The 21,193-nt window shown below is 37.4% G+C and overlaps 1 protein-coding gene across 2 annotated transcripts in view; it reads left to right on the forward strand.

The window, feature by feature from the left end:
* The first annotated feature begins 2,510 nt into the window (after positions 1–2,510).
* The window catches only part of LPAR3 (lysophosphatidic acid receptor 3), a 30,655-nt gene continuing 11,972 nt past the window's right edge, over positions 2,511–21,193 (forward strand). The window contains exons 1-2 of one of the 2 annotated variants that reach the window (XM_039321023.1): positions 2,511–2,837; positions 18,250–19,006. In XM_039321023.1, the coding sequence (XP_039176957.1) occupies positions 18,271–19,006 (736 nt within the window). In that variant the 5' untranslated portion in view covers positions 2,511–2,837; positions 18,250–18,270. Of the gene's footprint in view, positions 2,838–2,925; positions 3,059–18,249; positions 19,007–21,193 lie in introns of those variants that run through there. The other variant, XM_039321022.1, reaches the window with a different exon arrangement.

Below are 21,193 nucleotides of genomic sequence, written 5' to 3' on the forward strand. Positions count from 1 at the left end.
AAATGTGCATTGTGACATTACGATTGCAAGCTCCTCTCTTTAACACTTGCACCACGACATCACACATGAGTACATGAAGAACAGGTTTGGCATCACTCTGTATGCCCCATCCCTCTGCCTCATGGGGACGCCTACACTTGGTTCTGGTTTAGTTCAACGGTTGCTTCACTTTGCTCAAAGTGGACATGAAGGCAGTAACCCTGTTTGCTTAATCATATACCTAACTCAACCTCTTTAAACAAAAGATGAGAGGACTTAGAGAAATCCCAATGAAATGGGATTTTATCTAAGGCTAATGTAAAAAAAAAAAATAGCATGGAGCAGAGACGATCTTTTTCCTGTTAAAGCCTATGGTCTGTTTCTCAGTATTTTTCTTCTAGTTTGGTTGGGGAAAAAACCTTGAGTTGATGTACTAAATTGTAGTATGTCTAAGTGTCTAATACATGCCAATGGACTAAAATATTTCATTTAAAACCCAGGATGTGAATCTATCAGGACAATTGCTTTACAAGCTTCTTTTTCCCAATGGTCTCTAAATTAATTTTCGAAAAGCGATGCTCCTACGTGTTGCTCATTGATCAGAGGAAAGTTTTAGCTTTCTTGTGCAAGAGCCAGAAATTAATCCTTTACTGTAAACTCTCTCTCTCTCTTTTTCTGTTGATCTTAACAAAGAAAAGAAAACAGAGATCTATTCTGTGCTTTATGTAACTTCCTGGTTGCTGATGAAAATATTGATTGTGTGCTGTGCTGCTAAGTGTCTTGTTATCAGCTTTTTGGTTTATGGTGATAAAAAGAAAAGAGAAGAAGGTGTCAAAAATCTGATCATGCCAAGAAACTGATTGATAGGTACTAAGAGCTGTTTCATAATGCAAGAAAATATCAATATTGCTACCCATCTATTGTTCTGAGAATGAACACACATTTCCCTTCACTGATTGAATATTTATAGGAGGCTAAAATATAGGAGTCTAGACTAAAATGTTCCCGAAAGTGGAAGAGAAATTGAATTAGAAAAGAGAAGTGGCTCATTTGATGGGAGGAAGGAAGGAAGGAAGGAAGGAAGGAAGGAAGGAAGGAAGGAAGGAAGGAAGGAAGGAAGGAAGGAAGGAGTCGGTTAAGAAAAAGCAAAAGTCAGAAAGAAAATAAAAATGATTATCACTCGCTACATGTGCAGAAGCAAGACAAAATTCTGGACATTTCATTGCCTGCACCTCACCATGATACTATATAAATATCTCCCAAAGACAGAAAGGAAGAAAAGAATTAAACAATTAAACAAAATCATTTAAACAATTAATGTGCTGCTTGCGAATCTGCTCCCTTTATAGTTAGAATAAAGTTTCTACAAACTTTATTTGGTTCAAGTTTTAACGGAATAAGGTATAAGAAAGGTATAAAAAAACCAACCTAGAAATAACAGAATCCCGCAGCCAGATCCACTCAATTCTTTCTACAGTATTGTGCTTTGTCAAATGTTTTTCTGGATGGTGGACAACTCTCAGCAGTGGGAAGCAGGTAAAGTCAGAAGTATTGACTAATTGCTTTGTTTATCACTAGAATCATTTGGCAATGAGTCAAAACAGATTCAGTAAAGGCAGCCTACTGACGTATCAACAAAGTGGGCAGCAAATTTGATGCAGTATGTTTTTTGGCAATTTCAGGGATCAGCAATGGGAAAAGGCCCATTGTCAAGGCACATGTAGGTAATAAAATGTATTGCCTTAAATTCTAAAAAAGGTTATTCTAATTTAAACTCTTACTCAACATAAAGAAAACAAAGTCATCATTAAAAAAAACAATTGATTTGAGGAAATAGGAACAAGAATATGTTTAGTTCAAAGACTTATTCTCATAAGCCATTTTTTAAAACACTCCAATCTTCCACAAATCTTAAGTTTTCAGATGTGTAGGTAGGGACTAGAATCTCCAATTTTCTCGGGCATTTCATAGTTCTATTACTTTTGGATGGCACCAAGACGGAAAAGGATCAGTCTATTTGGAATTGAATGTTTAAGAGCCTTTTTAAAGAATAATATAGTTAGTTTTCTGATGACTTACACTGAATCAGTGGGTGGGAAATGTGTAACCTTTCAGATGGGGCAGAATTATATCTCCCAGTATCTCTCACCCATATTACTGGGGCTGCTGGGAGCGTGTGCGCCAGGAACATGTGGAAGATTTCTTCTCCCTTGTGCCAGGTAGTCTATTTTTATTTCCAATATACAGTTGTTCTAGGACTAAATTACCTGTTTAAACTTTTTTTTTCTTTTAAAGAAATGACCTCTGTTTAACTATCGCCCTTCATTTAACGCGGTCATATTACCTATTATGGATTATATCTGGAATGAGTGCGGTATTTGCCAGATCTAGTATGTTACGGCATCAGCCTGCCTTGCACCGACTGATTACGTGACGTTTGGGGTTTGGAGGCGATAACGAATTCCATACACTTTTATTGCAAAGACTATCCAAGCCCGGGAGTACAGTCCATTGTGCTCCGTGTTAATACGAGGAGGTTTTAGAAAGGGACAAACCGCGGCAATAAGAGAAGCGGTGCCCGGCTTATTAGGAGGAGGAGGAGGAAGAGGCTAGTATCTCTCCACACGGTTTCCCCCGAAGCCTGTGTAACCCAGAGGACGAGCGAGAGGGAACCCCGACGGCGAGGGCCTTTGAAACGCAGCCAGCGCCGCCACCGGGTCCTGTCTCTCTGTCTTGGGCTTGTCCCGCCCGGAGCAGGAAGAATGCAGCACTGAATCCCAGTCCTAACTTAGCAGAGCGCTCACTTTGTAGGAACGGAAGAAAACTAATCCTCGTCCCGGGGAGGCCATCGGAACGAGGCAAGAGACGGGCAGGGGCTACCAAGGGGAAGGCACCCCGGTTCTGCAAAGGTTAACCTCCCTTCCCCACGCCCCGCCCCCGGCGCCGGAGGAGCCCGCCTCCGCCCCGCCGCTGATTTAGCTGGTGGCGTTGCCTTGGCCGCCGGCTTTGGGCTGCCTGTGGTTGGGGTTGGGGACGTATAGCCGGAGAGCAGCGGGCAGATGTCAAGCATCTGAGCGCGGTGAGTGGCTGGCTGGCTGGCTCCCTCTGAGTCTGCCTGCCACAGAGGCAGAAGGGGCTGATGGGGACAACGTCCCGGCACATGGACATGCCTGCGCCGACTTTTCCAACGGCGCCTTTGCTAACGCGGAGGGTGTGGGATTTTAAGGTGTGCGTTTTGCTGTTTGGCTCTGACTTCCCCCTTCGAGCCTCTCCCTCTGCAGGGAGGTGGCGTCCGTTCCCTTGCAGAATTATAAGCTTGAGTTATCCGTTTGGCTGTGTTCGCACGACTCTCTAACTTCGAGGGTATGGTTCTGCTTTTACCCGGGCTTCTAGTGCGGACACAGCCTTCCGAAATTGGAGGGCAGAGGAATCTCGGGGCCTCCATCCTCAAGGTCCCTGAGAAGGGATCAAAAAAGGGATAGGGAGCAGGTGCTGTTCCTGTGAACGTCTAAATTGACCTCTCTCTCTCTCTCTCTCACACACACACACACACTCTCACTCTCTCTCTCTGGATGGCATGGCTGGGCAAATACATAAATATCAGCCAGTGCAGGCAGAAAGTGAGTAGAGTATTGCTGGAGGGGGTAACAACCCCAAAATAAATAGAAGTGGCAGCAACCTTTTATTGCCTCAACTTCCCAGAGAAAAAGAAGTTGGAATTAGTCAGTACTGCCTAAGTTTCTTTTTCCTTCTATTGCCTGTCTTTTCATGTTTGGTAAAGGTTTTGTTCAGAAGGCCATTTTTCCATATTGGCTGGGTTTCCAAAGGATATCAGTTTAAAATATTAACTTTAGCAGTTTTGTGTGTCATGGAAATGCAGTCTTTTTGTATACAATTGGTCCTAAACACATGGCTGTATCAGTCAAAGAGACTGCAGGTGTGGTAGGTCCACTTTTCACGGCCAGCTGCCTAGCGTACTTTGCCCAGGTGGAAGGTTGATTGTGATGGTTGGTTCGTTTTTTCTCTTGTGGAATATTTTGGGACCAATTCATGCTTATATCTGGGGCAAATTCTTCCAAGCTCCCACTCAGACAATGAAGCAGAGGAAACTATATCTCTGAGACTTTCTACATACAGTTCTTAGCTTTGACTATGGGGGCTGGATGTGATTAATACTTGGATGGGATACCAGGAAATCCCAGGACTGTAAACTAGGTTGGAAGCGGGGGGGGGGCACATGGGGGGGGAGAATTTAGAAGAAGAAAATGGTAAATAATAGTTGTACTCTTACCAACAAAACTACACTGACATGTTCCCCTTATGGATTTTTGGGGTGAAACAAAAAAAAATGAACTTATGAGTTATTATTTCAATCATTAGAAAAAATAGATGATAGAAAAAAGAGGGAGGATTGTAACTATAGGGTAAGAAATAAGTCTCTATTTCTACCTATAATTGCTGCAAAGAAAATTGAAAGTTACTTCTATTTTTATTCTTTCTTTTGGCACTTTTGACTTTTTCTTTATTTTCTTTAATTCAGAAATATTCTTATTATAAAAATTGCACATACACACATCATACGCATGTTCATGAAGTCACCAGGACATGAGCTCTCCTGGACAGAGCTATCATTTGTGTTTCATCTGTAAAATAAAAGTGGAAACCTCAAGTATGATTTTTTTTTTTAAAAAATGTACTTGATAGTCACAGTCTGTAATTTTCAAATAAGAATCAATCACGAATTCTGATGCTGGTATCATATTTGCTTCCTATCTGTATCTGTAACTGATTCAGATTCTGTCTCACAAAGGGCAATATTTGGGTTTGTAGTTCCTACTTGAGTGTCAATCACTTTATAGGAAAGCTTAATTCTAATTCACATTCCATGCTTCATTAAATTGTTAGTTTGCTCATTTTGTGAAATGTGCATGAATCAAATAAAACTATAATGGAGTAAACTCTTAGCTTCATTTTATTTGCTCAGTTGTTTGGAGAACACACTTAAAATGTTTCTTTTTCTTTGCTGTTCATAAAAAAAGCAGGGTTTTTTTTTTAAAAAATTTTTTTTGGCTGTGCTGCTTTTTGGGGACGTGCATATTCTTTTGTTTTGTCCCAGTCTCCTTTTGTTCCTTGGTACTTTGATCACACACAGAATTGGGCACTCTTGAAGTTTTATGTGTAAGCACTGGTGTTGAAAAAAATAAATAATGAAGTCTGATTATTCAAAGGTGAGAACAGTATTTGAAACAATACTTCTTCCAGTCATGGCAGGTAACATTGTATAGCCATGAAAATGTTATTATCTTATATTAAAAGTGAGATGTGAGTTTGCAACAGTGATTAGACAGGCAGAAAGCTGATTTATTTTAAATCGGGATTCAGCCATAAACTAGTGAGATTTATAGTCTGCAGATTAGCTGGAGCTTTTAATGTATTGCCAGAACATAGATAAGATATAAAGGATGGAATCTCCCTGCTGACAAAAGGAGTGCTTTTTTTTTTAAAGAACAAGATTTCATAGGATGAGTGTTTCAGTCAGTTATGAAAAACAGGGTTAAGCAATTGTACTAATTAACATCTGTATTCATTTGGAATTGAGACACAAGTGAATGGCTTTTTTTAAAGGGTACTAATTACAATTCAGAATAATACGTTCCATTTACTATTTATGGAAAGGTCATGGTCAACAGAAGGCATAGCTTATAAGTCAGAGTCACAGAGTCTGGTAGACCAATAGCTTTTAGAGGCCAAATTATGCATAAAATAGAATTGCACCACAGAGATAAAATGCTACTAAAGTGGGTGGTAACAATACATTACTGGTTATTGAGTACTATAGCTGGGACGTCAACACAGATACACCCAAGTGTTTAATACTAAGATTTGAATATGTTTCTTGAGTTGTCCCAAATGTACATGCAAGTATTTGGTAAAAGCTGTTTCAAAAAGGTAGTAGAACAATAATTGATTGCTTGTTCTTTCATCTCAGTAGTTCCCTTAAGGACTGTCTCAGATGCAACCTAAACTATCATGGCTCTAGATTGACCTGAATATGAATTTGGTAAATATTTTCATAGTCATGTGTTACTTAAATTCTGACTATGTACTTTTAAATATGAAATTAGCTCTCCACCCAAAATTTCTTTACCCCACTCCAACTTGTTTGCTGGAATGTGATGCCAGAGGAAAATATCTGAAATTCTTCAAAGGGTCTATATAGTCTAACCTTAGTAAGTGTATGTATTTATAAAGCTATTACATTAAGATGGATTTTGGAATGATTAAAAAAAAAGCACACAAAATTGTCTTGCAACAATAGCTTGCCGTTTTGTACAGGTAATCCTCAGTTTATGACCACAATTGGAACTAGAATTTCTGTTACTAAGCAAGGTGATTGTTAAATGAACCATGCCCAATTTTAGGACTCTTTGCACCGTTGTTAAGTGAATCACTCTAGCTGTTAAGTGAATCATACACTCATTAAGTGAATCTGGATTCCCCCATGGACTTTGCTTGTTGGAAGCTGCCTGGGAAGGTTGCAAATGGGGATCACATCATCAGGGAATGCTATAATACATGCAGTTGTCAAACCCCAGAGTTTTGATCATGTGATCACGGGGACGCTGCAGTGGTCGTAAGTGCAAGGATCAGTTGTAAGTCACTTTTTTTCCAGTAGTGTTGTAACTTTCAACAGTGGCTAAATGAAAGGTTGTAAGCCGAGGATTACCTGTACCCTATAGCCTACATGGGATTAAAGTACTTGGTGAGTGAACAACTGTACTGAGGAAGAGAGAGTAAATAAGAATCTATCAGAATGGTACATACACTCCCCTTAAGTTCTCAGAATTGAGAGATACAGGTGTTATATTATGTCATGTCTTCATTTACATGATTTCCATCTCTCTCCTTGGAGAACGGGGACATTTTTCAATTTATACCCAGGGTAGTAGATCCTTGTGTCTTCCTTCTGCTGACTAACCAATTCACTTTATTTTTCAGTGTAACTAGTTATGTGTAGTTTGACTCGATATGCATCAGAGGATCCAGGATAGACAAATGCTGTTCCCTCAAGCATCAGTTAAATCATCCTATTCAGAAGGAGGTGATAGATTAAGTGACTAACATAAGTTTATTTCATTTAAAGTAGGCATTTTACAAATTAAACATTTACATTAAAAAAAGATTATTTAAAGATGCCCCTCTAATTCTTATTATGCTACATAGCAACATATTATTTTAAAATGCTAGAAGATAAGACTTCTAAAATATGGATTTACTTTTACTGTCAGCTACAGTCAGATAATCATCTGGTTGTATTAATATGCTTTTATACACATATAAAAATAGTGTCCTGTAAGTAAATTATCAGTCAAAAAGGACTTATGTATGCTATAGCATAGCTGAATGACTGGACTGTTATTTTGCATCAGATTTTTTTGGGGGGAAATCACTCTCCGTTGAACTAGGATACTGTATACAAGTAAATAAAGAATGTTTTATCTTTCCATTCTGTGCCAGATATTATATTCCCAAGTGCCTTGGGAGATAAAATGAACAATATTCTGATTGTGCTATCCCTCTCATTTTTTTGTATTCAATATAAAACATGAAATGAGAAAAATATACTATTTATGGTTTGCTAGCTATTGATAGCAACTTGGGCATTTTTAACTTTGCTTTCTTTGAGTTTTAGAAGAACACCGGAAATTGTAACAAAAATATACCTTGTAGTAGGATGCAAATCCTAGATTTGCCTAGTTTGGACTCTTATTTTATTTTCAGCCCACTGTAATCAAGACATTTTAAGAACCTTGAGGGTGTCTCTTTATAGCTCTCTAAAATCAAAAACTGCTTGGATCTTCTCCTGCTCAAGAATATAAACAGTGCCTGTTGACATTGTTAATTCAGCTTTGAATACTGTCCCATATATATATATAAAATCAGATTTCTGCAATGTAGATTTAGTAAAATACAATTAGTTTCCTGATTTAGTTTCTTTAAAGTGAGTCAAGAATTGTATCCAGTAAAACACGTATCTTTTGTGCACAGGAAATCCCAAATTCATGAGGTTTCCAATCAATGTATTTTAGGGGTCCACAGTTGGAAAATATGTATATCTGCCAGCTAGTCTTTAAGGTTTCAGACACAGTATATGGACCAATATTCTCCAATATACAAAGAGAAATGTGACTTTTTAAAATCTTTTATTCTATTGACCATGCAAAAAAGCCAAAAGAAACAAAAACTGAATGGTACTATATGAATGGGCGAGGTATGTTGGTGTGAATATGAGCCCAATTTTTTACATATATAGGTAGTCCTTGTTTTGCGACTTCTGATTTGACAAACGTTTTATTGTTACAGTGGTGATTAAAAAAGTACTTTACAATCTTCACATTTATGACCTTTGCAGGCCTGTAAAACAAAGGAAAGCTTACTTAAGATCATAAGCACAGTCATGATTTCACATAGTTACTGCTTCACTTAATGACTTAGTTGCTGGTCCCGAATGTAGTCGCTAAACGAGGATACCTATATGTTCCTTCCAACAGATAATGAGAGTTATCTGAATATTATAGAAAGATAGTATTTTACTTTAGGACCAATGCAAGTAATCTCAGTACTATGTACATAGTAGTTACTTATTTCTTTGAGAAGATCCAAATATCAAATGCTATTTCTCAAGTTGTAGTATCTTTTTTGAGATCCTGTTACTTATCCTTTCTTGAGGGTAGGGGAAAAAACTGTGTTTTATTATAACAATTAGAAAAATTAAAAATGAAGCATATTTGGAAATACCAAGAAATAATTGAATTTATCATATGTTTTATATGCACTAGCATATTTTTATATGCACTAGGATTTGATAGCAATGAACGGATACGGAATATTCCTCCATGGTTAGCATTTGTAGGAAAATAAAGTATCATGCAAAAGGCTTTGTGATATCCTAAACTAAGAGATTATTTCCACATTATAGGCTGAATTGTCAAATCTTCCTTTAGAGCCCTACTCCGGGAATTTCTAAATGAAAGCTTAGCCATGACCTTTTTAGTTTAGACTCCATGTATAGACTTCCTAAACCATAATTTCAGAAGATCTTAAATTACGAAAGACTCTATAACCTAAATTTGTGGTAACTAGAGATATACTGGGTGTCTGCCTTTAACAAGTTTCAGAATGTTTGAAGTAATAACTTTAATTGGAAGAATATACTGTAGTATAAAGTGGCCTATAATATCATACAGGATTGCACAACACTTTTTTTTAAAATGTGGCTTCTTTCTATATTTGTTTTTCATGGTTAGGTCATCGCTGAAAGAAAGTGCTGCCAACTGTTGATTGTTTTGTTGTGGATCTTTTTGACTAAGATTCTTTTTGTAGCTTGGTTAACAGTCATTGGCAGCTGGAATTCCAATACATTTGAATATCTGGTTTAAATATATTTTCCTTAGACTAAATATAGAATAAAAAATATTTAGTATTTATAGCAATGTTGTGTAAATTGCACTGGGATGCATGTCAGTCAAACCATCAGATATTGACAATTACTTGTTCTTTGACTATATTTTTGAATAAATTGATGATGCTTCTAGAATTCTTCTGTTCATTTATTAAACATTTTAAATATCTGTCTTTAAAAAAAGTTATAGAATTCCTTTCAATTACATTTAAATCTTTCTTTCTTTTAAATAGAGGTTTTAATATACCCCTACCTAATTTAAATCTTCTAATAACCATTACTAGATTAACTGCACTTTTTAAGAAGTTCCTTAACTGTTTCTCAGATTAGTTGACTGAGGCTGGAATTATATACGTACTTCTTAGGGGATATGAAACACAATTCAATGCTAGTTTAACTTCAAGTAGATATATATAGAGTGCCCTGTAATATGTTCCATAATTATCTTAAAAGAGGTAGTTCTCTACAGTACAGTTGAAGTAAGTCCAACTAAACTCAGTTGTATTATATAATATTTTGTTGTGGTGGTTGACTTATATCAACAAAAGACATTTTTTTTTAAAAAATGTGATGATACTGGATTTAATATTTGATTGCATAAATGCAGTATTCACAATGCCAGAGTTTTATGTTTCTGGCAACTCTGATTTGCCAGAATGCTGGTTGCTTGCATTCTGTATCATTTGTGGCTTTGAAATACTGTAGTTTCTGAAGGCAGCGTGATAGAGAGCATATTACAGTAGTGTAGTCATGGGTAACTGTCATCACAACCAGCCTTCAAGGAGGACCACAATAGGTGCAGAAACAGAAACTAGAAAAAGGCCCTGCCTAGTCACAATTGCAACCTGCTTATTTAGAACAAGTCCCAAATTTCTCCTAGAGTGCTCTGTTGAAGCTTTACCACTGTCTCAACAAACTTTCTTTGAAAGTTTGAATTGGCTGGATCCCATGTAAGCTTCTTAAGGCCTCTGGTATAACCTTATTTTTCTGAAAAGTGACTGACACCTCCTTTATCCAGCCATTCACCTCGCCCTGGCCTCTTGTAGAAGCCATGTTGAATATGCATTTAGCCCACAGCTAAATGACAGAGCTCATTCTACAGATCACCCTATGCAATTCCTCAGAATCAGAAACCCCAAGGTATCATAGGTAATCTCAGAAGACCAGTTTTCTCCTTAGATATTGTACAGTATCTAGACATGAGTGAATTAAGAAATGTTATCAGCCAAACATGTCAGATGTACATCTGTCCAAAATCTTGTAGCTATCCTCAGGTAAATCTTGTGCCTCCCCACCGAAAAAGATTGGGTAAAATAAATACAGCCACAGGGATATGCTTTGTTGGTACAATAAGATCAAAGGACCACTTTCCCATTCTTATACCCACAGTCTAGCCTTGGCACAAGCAGTTTTATTCTTGTTCTCTGCTGGAACTCTAGGCATCTCAGAGAGAGACTCATTGGGAGTAATCTGGAAAAGTTGGTCAACGTACCTGGATGAACTGCCTGCCAAATTACTGGGGAATTCAGGATATGAAGACCAGAGACAGTGTAGGACTGCATGCACAGGTCAGCCCTGATATTATTTGGGACAAGCCTCTGTTTACCACGACTGAGTGTGAATTCCTAAACCTTCCTAGAACCTTCTCCTAGGCTAGGGCATGGAGGTCCACCAGCATCCTAGGAGATTCCAACATCAGTCCTTTCAAGAGATCCTGAAAACATCCTGCCATAAAGAAAGATGGGCAGTACACAAGTAATATTTCTGCCCTGTCATTATAGCCTGATACAAGGCCAGTCTGTCAAGTCAGCAGTATGGTCACACCAAGCTTTCTTGAAAGATAATTGCCATCTCCCTCCTTTGCCTCTCCCTTCTCATTCTCTTGGGATGGAGTGAAATAATTGATGGATTCATATAAGGCATAATGTGCTTTGTTTTACTGATGACTTACTATGATATCTGAATGCAGCTATTATGGTTGAAAAATATAGTTTTTGCCTTAATACAGGTTGTGAACTTAGCTAAGTGTGACTCATTCAAAAGTAATTGTTAATAAAATGTTGCATGATGTGCAAATCCAGGCACAATTTATTTATGAATCAGAAGTGCTGAAATCCTAAATGTAAGGTGACCAACTTTTTTACAATGAAAAGGAGGACACAAATAAATTGAAGAAAAAAATATCATAAAAGTTGGCTCGGCCCATGGAAGGTCAACCCCCTGCCGCGCCCCTGCCAGCACCGCTGCCCCGCCGTGTAGAGCGGGCCCCACAGTTTCCAAAGCATCAGCTGTGCCGGCTCTGGCCCTGGGGGCAGCCTGCCATCGACACACCCCACCTGCAGCCACCCCGCCAGCACCACCACCCACCCTATGCAGCCCCATGTAGAGAGGGCCCTGTGGCTCCCACAGCATGGGAGGCAGCCGGCCGCTGCCACCCCTCACACCCCCGCCCGCAGCACCCCCGCCGCCCCTGCCTCTTGCGCCCGCAGCCATTATTGCCCTATCAGAGCCGAAGATCAAGAGAAACGTACCACTCCAGTCTCCTCCAGGTATCTTCGGAACTAACTAGGAGATGGTGTAGTTGGGTAGCAGGGAGGGGTGCAAAGTTCCTGCCAATTCACCTTCGCTGCAGACAACTTGCATGTGCAAAGTTTGCCGGCTGGGTGTTTTGGCGCGCTCAGCAGCAATTCCTATTGGCTTTCGAAAACCAATAGGGAGAGTAGCAGAGCTCATGCAAAAGTTGAAAAAAAACCATCAAAAAAGGTGCCGGAACGCCCTTCTGAGCATTCTATGAGGGAAAAAAAGCCCTGCAGATTAGTCTTCAAATATCGAAAAGGAGGACATGTAGGAGGACAGTTTTCGAGGGAGGACAGAACTTACAAAAGGAGGACTGTCCTCCCTAAAGGAGGACGGTTGGTCACCTTACTAAATGCCAAATGCTTTATAACTACTAATTCATTCCTTCCATTTATTGTTTTACATATGAACTAAATTATTTCAAATGCCTTCCATATATTAATGGATTTACATGCTCATAAACTTTAAGAAATATTACAATAAAATATAGATGATCAGAAATGTTTTGTCTTCAGTACTAATCAGAAATACATTCCTTTTGCCAATTCTATTACATGAAAGCTTTTGTTTTCCTTTCGCTCTTAAAATATTCTTAAGTAAGCTTGTTTGTTACTCTGCCAAAATACTGGGCCATTAGTTTTGCAAACCCGCACTTGGTGATGGAAATCTGGTAGCAAGCCTTTTCTCTGCAAATCAAATTGCACTGCATAATGTTACACAATGTGCAAAGTTAATGATTCATGGTTATGTGTATAAAGCAAGTATTAATTTAACAAGTATATAATCAAAGCCTAATCACAGTGTTTGTTTTTACACTTCACATTTACACAGTTGTTTCTCAGTGCTCTTCTCTCCTATAACCTCAAGCGGCTGCTTTGTTTAGAGTTAACCTTTTGATGGTAGGTGCACTTATACCATGCTAGCTTTTCTCAATGAGTCCATTTTGGGCCAGTCACACATTCTCAGCACAATCCATCCCACAGTATTGTTGTTGTGGGGAAAATAGGGGGAGGAAATTGTATTGAATATGTTCACCGCCTTGAGTTATTTGTAAAAATAATAAAGGTGGGATGCAAACATAAATAGCTTCCGTAGGTATTAAATGCCAAGAATTCCCTTCCATGCTTCTAAATAGGGACACTGTCAAGTTGGAAAAGCTAATCCATGCTATTTTGAAAGCTTATTGAAAATGCATATTCGTTAATCTTCAAAGTTGCTTCTCTGCAGCCCACTTCATGGTTTCAAAACTTGGGCATGTTCCCTAATGCTCATGTCTGAAAAAGTGCATTGAGTAACCATGCACAAGGAACTTGCTCAGAAGGGCAATAACCATTTTTATCCCTATTAATCTAAATAGTCTCGTACCAAATATACTGCAACTGCAATTGTCACTCATAAAGCTGGTTTCATTGATGGTCTTTCAACAAGTTGCTTCCTGGATTCTCATGGCCACTGCTAGTCTACGCAGTGTTTAGAAGTGCCTTACCTTTCTCTAAATCAGGGATTGGATTGCCTAGGGAATTCTGGGAGTTGAAGTTCACAAGTCTTAAAATTGCCAAGGCTGGACACTCCTGCTCTAAATTTTAGTGGCTTGCCAAATAGACAGGATGATCTTTCATTGCGTCATTGTGCATCTTGGAGGGTACCTGAAACAGGGTGGGACTTATTTGTCCCAAGCCATGAAGATCAAATGCAGTGATTTTTAACCAGTTTACAAGTTTGTGCAATGGATGCCTGAGATTTTTTGAATATCTGGATTTAAGGATTTAAAGGAGAAGGGGGGAAACCCACACTCTTCAGCAGAAATTCTATTATGCCTTTTGTTAGGTCATCGCTTGAGGAAGGCAAGTACACTGTGTCTATATGGAACAAGCAGCCTGTTCTTATTCTTTAGGGATAACAATGTAAGCAAACTGTTTTTGTTATGGGAAGAATCTCCTTTATGGTTATTTTCAGAATTATGTGGAGGACTGAAAATAAAATGGGACAATTGCTAATAGTCTCCAGTATAATAATAGGCTAATTTAAAAACAAATTGGTTCCTTCAAGTCAGTCATGACTTATTTTAGATTTTTTAACCTTGCCTTTATTATTATTATAATAAATAAGTGAAGGTGCAAATATATCCTCCTATTTATCCCACAACAACAAACTTGTGACATGAGTTAGGTTGAGAGAGAGTGACTGGCCCAAAGTCACCCAGCTGGCTTTGTGCCTAAGACAGGACTAGAACTCACCATCTCCCAGCTTCTAGCCTGGTGCCTTAACTACTACACCAAACTGGCTGTCTGGTTAAGTTTTTGTTGATGTTAACAGCCACACATCACACACTCTTCCTCAGAAATCACAGCACTTACCAATACAGCTGTTCAGTAACTAATTTATCATCCTAACCTAACCTGCTAACTCTCTTGAAGCACAGAGAAAGAAAGAAAAATCACCTTTGTCAAACTGATAACAAACTGAAGATTGTGTGGGTTGTTTCACGATGCAAATTCATAGATGGATAGTGATGCTGGTTCAAATGCAGCAGCATCCTATCACCCATGATTTCTTTTACACAAACATGAAGTGGTGCTGGGCAGAGTGTTGGTCTACCTGGGTAACGGGAAGAGGGCTGAATTTTTCAATGAATGCTAATCAGTGTCAGAGAGCTATGTGAATTCCATAATCAAATAATTCCATAATCAAATGTTCACTATTTTATCAGATGGCTACATTGGTAAGTGGAATATAATGAGCTGAAATCCCACTCTTTGTTGGGTGTTCATTGCCAAAAAGGAAGTTAATTCATATAGAATAAGTTGCTGAGATTGCATTTTCATAATTCTTGGTCCTTAGTCTTCTCCACATTTGGTACATTTTTGCTTTTCCTTTGGTAGGACTTTGAAACAGAGGTTGCTTGATCTGGGGTTGAGTGTTTTGTTCCTTAAGGATTCCATATTCTACTGTTTATTTAATTTGGCTGCAAAGATATGTCTAGGTTTACTCTTCAGAGTCTAAGATTTCCTAACAAGGAACCTGAATCTTCCTGTGTTTGCCAGTGTACTGTTGATAGGAACAAGTAGAGGACAGGACTGGACTGGTAGGAAGGAGTAACACTATAGCAATCAAATAGAAAAATTGAGAGTTCTATGGTTTATAGGTGTGGTTTGATGTTGTTATACTCAAGTGATTTTCTTTGCACTAATTGTAACAGATTTGCTACTGTTTCCCAAAGCTGTAGTACAACTTACTTGAAGTGTTATCTTCAGACTCAACTATTGTTTTATAAATGCAAGTTGTTACATGTTATTTGAACCTAGGACTCATGGAATTACATTTCATTCAACTTTCTTTATGGATGTACGTTTTTGAAGTAAAATATGTCTTTCTGATTCATTACAAGTCAAAGGAAAGGACTACTTTACTCTAATTAGCACACAAAAGATGCATTTTAAATTAATATTCTCAGTGATACCCATGTGTCTATGTAATTAAGAACTGAAAACTATTATTCCCTAGGCATACTGTATAAGTTTTTTTTAAAAAAACAAAAGTACGTAATAAAAATGATTCTTTTTGAAATTTGGGCAGATTCCATCCATCAAAAAAAAATTTTTTAACCATTTTTAAACTATATTTATATTTACAAATACTTCTGCAAATGCTTTCCCTTAGAAAACAAATCTGAACGGGAGCTTTTCTTTTTGGCACTTTTCCCAGTCCCTCTTCTTTATTTTATCAACAGCTCTGGCTTTTTGTATTTTCAGCTTGAATATGATTGACCAATTGGATAAAAGGGAACATTTCCTATCACATTTCATCTTCTAAAAAGTTATGGAGATACTAGTCATTTCCACTCATGTATTCTGTTTTGGTTTCCTACCATTCTCTCTCCTACGAAATTTGAGCTACTGTAGAGTTTTGTCATATGAGACGAAATGCATATATCCATATAGGTAGAAGGCCGTTTTTCTTTCTCCTACCACTGATATAAATGGAAAATTCAGCTTTGCGTCCTAAATTTGTAATAGCCATGTTTAAATTATAACATTTAATATTATATACTAAGAAAGTCAAAGATTTTCTGTGCTGTTGTTTTCTGATTTGAAGACATTCCTCTACTGACATTCTGGGAAACTAAAGAGTATGAGGCTGAATAGCAGGTTTTAATATTAATAATCAGAAGACAAAGATGTTAGCAAATAATATGAAATTATAAGATTTAATAGAATTAATGTATAAAACCGTTTTTAAGATTGAGAAAAAGTAAAATACATAAAATATGACAAATATTAATTGTATGTTATTTCAGAAAAATTATGTAAAGATGTTAAGATGAGAGAAATTAAGGGAGACACTGTTGGGGAGAATTTCTATGAAAAAAAATGAATGTTTTGCTAAGAATGTTTTACAGACAATGCCTATTTTGACAAACAACGATACCATTTAAATAATGGCAGAAAGATATATCTAAATTTAGATGGCAAAGGAATAAAAAAAACCACAAATTAAATGTAAACTGTTCAAGAAGCAAAGGAAAGAGAAAGACTGGGTTTACCAAATTTGAAATTGTATTTTCTTACTTGTTCTATCTGGATGGATGTTGCTGAGAAACAAGGTATTTTTAGAGCTAAAAGTTCATGTCCTGAGGTTTGATAGCATGGATATTTATGGTATGATGATGTTAAAATTAACATGGATTTCAAAAATCATTTTATTAGATGTTCCCTATTGGGAATATGGAATAGATATAAACTCAGGCTGTGGCTGAAAACACCGTTATGGATGTTGGCTCAAGAAGCATATAATAGAAGAGAAACAGCAGACAAAGACAAATACAGGTAGTCCTTAACTTACAACAGTTCATTTAGTGACCATTCAAAGTTACAACAGCACTGAAAAAAGTGACTTATGACCATTTTTCACACTTACGACCGTTGCAGCATCCCCATGGCCATATGATTTACATTCGGATGCTTGGCAACTGGTTCATATTTATGACAATTGCATTGTCTCGGGGTCATGTAATCAGCTTTTGGTGACCTTCTGACAAGCAAAGTCAATGGGGAGGCCAGATTCACTTAACAACCAGATTACTAACTTAACAATTGAAGTGATTCATTTAACAAGAAAGTGGCAAGAAAAGTCGTTAAAATGGGGCAAAACTCACTTGACAAATTTCTCAACATAAATGTTGGGCTCAAATGTGGTCATAAGTCGAGTATCTGTAGTTGATGTAATGGAAAACCATCAAGAGGAATTTAACATTAAATCAAGAGCATGAGGCTGCAGTTCATGGTAGACTTTTGGACAATTACTAGGACAGACTCAAATGCCTTTGAAAGCATCCCTTTGTTCTACATCTGGTTCAGTAAAACACTTAAAAGAAGAGCCCAGAATGGCTTGGATTGTAAAAACACCAATCCATAAACCATGAGCACAGAATGCTTGCAGTTACACATTGCCCATAAACGAAGCCAAGCTTTGGTATTATAACTTTGGCAAAATATGTGACCCAATCATCTTTGTCTGCTTCATCTTAGAACCCACAACTAATCTGTTTTGTGATCTATGATCAAGGGCTTTCAATCTCTGTGAGACAGATACGAAAGAGAAATCCTTCTCTTTCTTTTGCATCTTTTAACAGTTTACATTTAATTTGTGGTTTTTATTCTTTTGCTGTCTAAATTTTGATATATCTTTCTGCCATTATTTAAATGGCATCATTGTTTGTCAAATTAAGTACTGTGTTTAAAAGGTTTCAGTAAACACGAGGGGTGCTTAAATTCACTGATGGTATATGCTCCTGAAGATATTGAATAAGGAATATTTATTTATGTGTATTCTTGTGCATTCTCAAAGTATATCATAGCTATTGTATTAAAGTTATGGCTTATATATTAAGATTGGATTTGAAGTTTGGCACGTAATTATGTTTAGCATTTCAGAAAGAATGTAATATTTCAGTCAATAGAGTTCACAGTCCTGTATTTGTTTATTTAGAATGTTTTATTCCTGCATGAAAAATGCAGAAAGTGGAAGAAAATATCTCTATTCTGTAGCTAGCTTATGTTGCAATGTACGGAGAGCTATACTTTGGGCAACATACAGTCATTAGAAATGTTGATTTAATGGTATTAATGTGAATATCATTTTGGAGCGAAAATGTAATAGTTACAGCAATTGTAAAAGCATAATGAAGCAAAACGTTAACTACATTTTTTTTTATCTTTTCCCCCCTTTAGAATGCAATTCCCAAGTCCAGGATGAATGAATGCCACTATGATAAACGCATGGACTTCTTTTATAATAGGAGTAATGCTGATACGGCAGACGAGTGGTCAGGGACAACTCTTGTAATTGTTTTATGCTTTGGCACCTTTTTTTGCTTATTTATTTTCCTCTCAAATTCATTGGTCATAGCTGCTGTGGTAAAAAACAAGAAGTTTCACTACCCCTTTTATTATTTGCTAGCCAATCTCGCTGCTGCAGATTTTTTTGCAGGCATCGCTTATGTGTTTTTGATGTTCAACACTGGCCCAGTGTCAAGAACATTAAGTGTAAATAGGTGGTTTTTGCGCCAGGGACTTTTGGACACAAGTTTGACAGCTTCTCTGGCCAACTTACTGGTAATTGCCGTTGAGCGGCACATATCTATTGTGAAGATGCGGGTTCACAGTAATCTCACAAAGAAGAGGGTCACATTTTTAATTTTGTTGATCTGGGCCATAGCGATTTTTATGGGTGCGGTGCCCACGTTAGGCTGGAACTGCCTGTGTGACATTTCCACCTGCTCTTCTCTAGCTCCTATTTATAGCAGGAGTTATTTGATATTCTGGACAGTCTCCAATCTGGGAGTTTTCTTCATCATGGTTGTTGTATACATAAGAATCTACATGTATGTCCAGAGAAAAACAAATGTTTTGTCTCCGCATACTAGTGGATCCATCAGCCGCAGGAAGACTCCAATGAAACTTATGAAGACCGTCATGGCAGTGTTAGGTAAGATATGGTGAGCTGTGCTACTATTATCTAGTTTTAAAAAGTGTTTTTCTCTGCACCTGGATATATATATTTCTATTTGTTGTCCCATCCTTCAAGTAATTAGGACTCAGCCTATGTTCTTCTGATGTATTATACAATCTTGGTCCCATTCTTCAGAAAAATATACTCAGCTTATTTACATATGATTATCGTGTAACGTTATGGGGGAGCTACGTAGCTGCTGACTCACTGCTAAGGCTTAAATTCCTCCTCTTTAGAGTTTTAATGCATGGATTGTTTTATTAGTGGAAAACATTCCAATTGCAGTTAAAAAACTGATTCACTTCAGAGTCACTTAAATTCCCAGGTTGGTGTCTTAGTGCAAAAAGAGAAGTCTCCTCTCAAATGACTAATTCAGATGATAGTTTCAGCATTCACTGTTTGTGAGGTTCTTGATATTTATGATAATAGCTTAATTTGGTCCAGTTCCTATCCATGCAAGTACTGGGGGAGTTGCTTAAGGATCATCAAAAATCATGCAATACACTTGGCATGTGGGAATTGCAGCAAAACAAGTAAATACTGTACATAGGATACCTTGTTAAGGTGCTGTATCAGAACTATTTGGTTAAAAGATAGAATCCATCAAAGACGACAATTATCAACAGGCAATGTATGATTGTTAATAAATAATAGAAGCACTGAAGTGAAAAAAATGGGAGAAGTTTGGTTTGAATTTGATAGTTATCACACATGCTCAATTACCTGTCTAATTTAGAGGAGAATTGGTGTATTCTGTACTTCAAGCATAAATAAGTCATATCTAATTAGTTAGTTAGCTAACAATTTTTTAAAAAACAGCTTGGTTAGTTGCTTGAATGTCTAATATGGATTCTTACAAATTGGGGTAACTTGGTGTTTTACAAAACTAGTTTCAGACACTGACATGATCGGAGAGCTCAGATTATAGAGGATTTAGGGAATTTGTCCCCTTTAAAATTGCTTGTCTTCTGACGTATTTATTTTTACTTCTTTTTGACATTCTGTATTCCATCAGATGTAATGGACGACAGTTCTCATCATTCTTAGTTATGACGGTGCTGGCTGTAATTTAGCATATTTGAAAGTTATCAGATTAGGAAAGGCTAATTAAAAGTGTTACTTTCCTTAGCTCGTGTCATATTTCCTAATTGTTAGCAACTTAGTTAGGATTCCTTTCTTATGTAACATACTTTCACAAAGATAATTTCTTCCCGCAAATTCATTGTCACTTGATAGAAAAGTTGTTATGTTGCAAAGAAACATCTTGGATTCAAGCAGTTGAGCAGGTGTTTAGAAAAGAAGATGAAGTAGCCTTCAGAAGCCTGGGGGTGGCTGCTTGCAGTCTTTTCTCCTTTTGGTCATAAGCTGAATAGCTTCTTTCATATTTATGAATATGCCATGTTAATCTTCTTTGGGTTGCCTTCTTGACAGAAGATAACAAAGAAAAAGCATTGCTCTGTCTTGCTGGGGACATCCATATTATAACACTATGAGATAGACGTAACATGCAGAAGGCCAGTTTAACATTCTTATCTGTGCTAGACTCAAGGACATAGTCTGGTAAGTGAATTCAGTCTGGCAGATGGCTTGCTTCTCATCTAACGAGAATTTAGAGAGATGGGGGAAAAAACCTATCTATATAACCTAAATAAAAAGTGGTATACTTAATAATAAACATCAATAATAGCCCAATTCAGGATAAGAGTTCTGCACGTATCGTGCAGTCTTCTATTGTTAAAAAAAAAAGCTAACTGTTTTACTTATCCAAATCTGTTGGCACCTCTCTCTGATTTTATTTAGCAGATAGAAAACTATAGTCCATTTCTGAAATTGGAATATATCATTTGGCAGGGGCTTGAAATAGGTGCTAAGCCAAGTAAATCAATGCTATCACTATTATACAGATATTTTGTATGTTTATAAATTGTTCGGTGTTGATGTAATTTCTTGCCCTAAGCAATAACCTAGAACTACGGAGAAACTTCCTGACAGTGAGAACAATTAATCAGTGGAACAACCTGCCTCCAGAAGCAGTAAATGCTCCAACACTGGAAGTTTTTAAGAAGAGACTGGACAGCCATTTGTCCGAAATGGTGTAGGGTTTCCTGCCTGAGCAGGGGGTTGGACTAGATGACCTCCAAGGTCCCTTCCAACTTTACTATT

This window comes from Crotalus tigris, unplaced genomic scaffold (genome assembly GCF_016545835.1).
Source record: "Crotalus tigris isolate CLP2741 ecotype Arizona unplaced genomic scaffold, ASM1654583v1 scf7180000023718.2468807, whole genome shotgun sequence".
Taxonomy (NCBI): domain Eukaryota; kingdom Metazoa; phylum Chordata; class Lepidosauria; order Squamata; family Viperidae; genus Crotalus; species Crotalus tigris.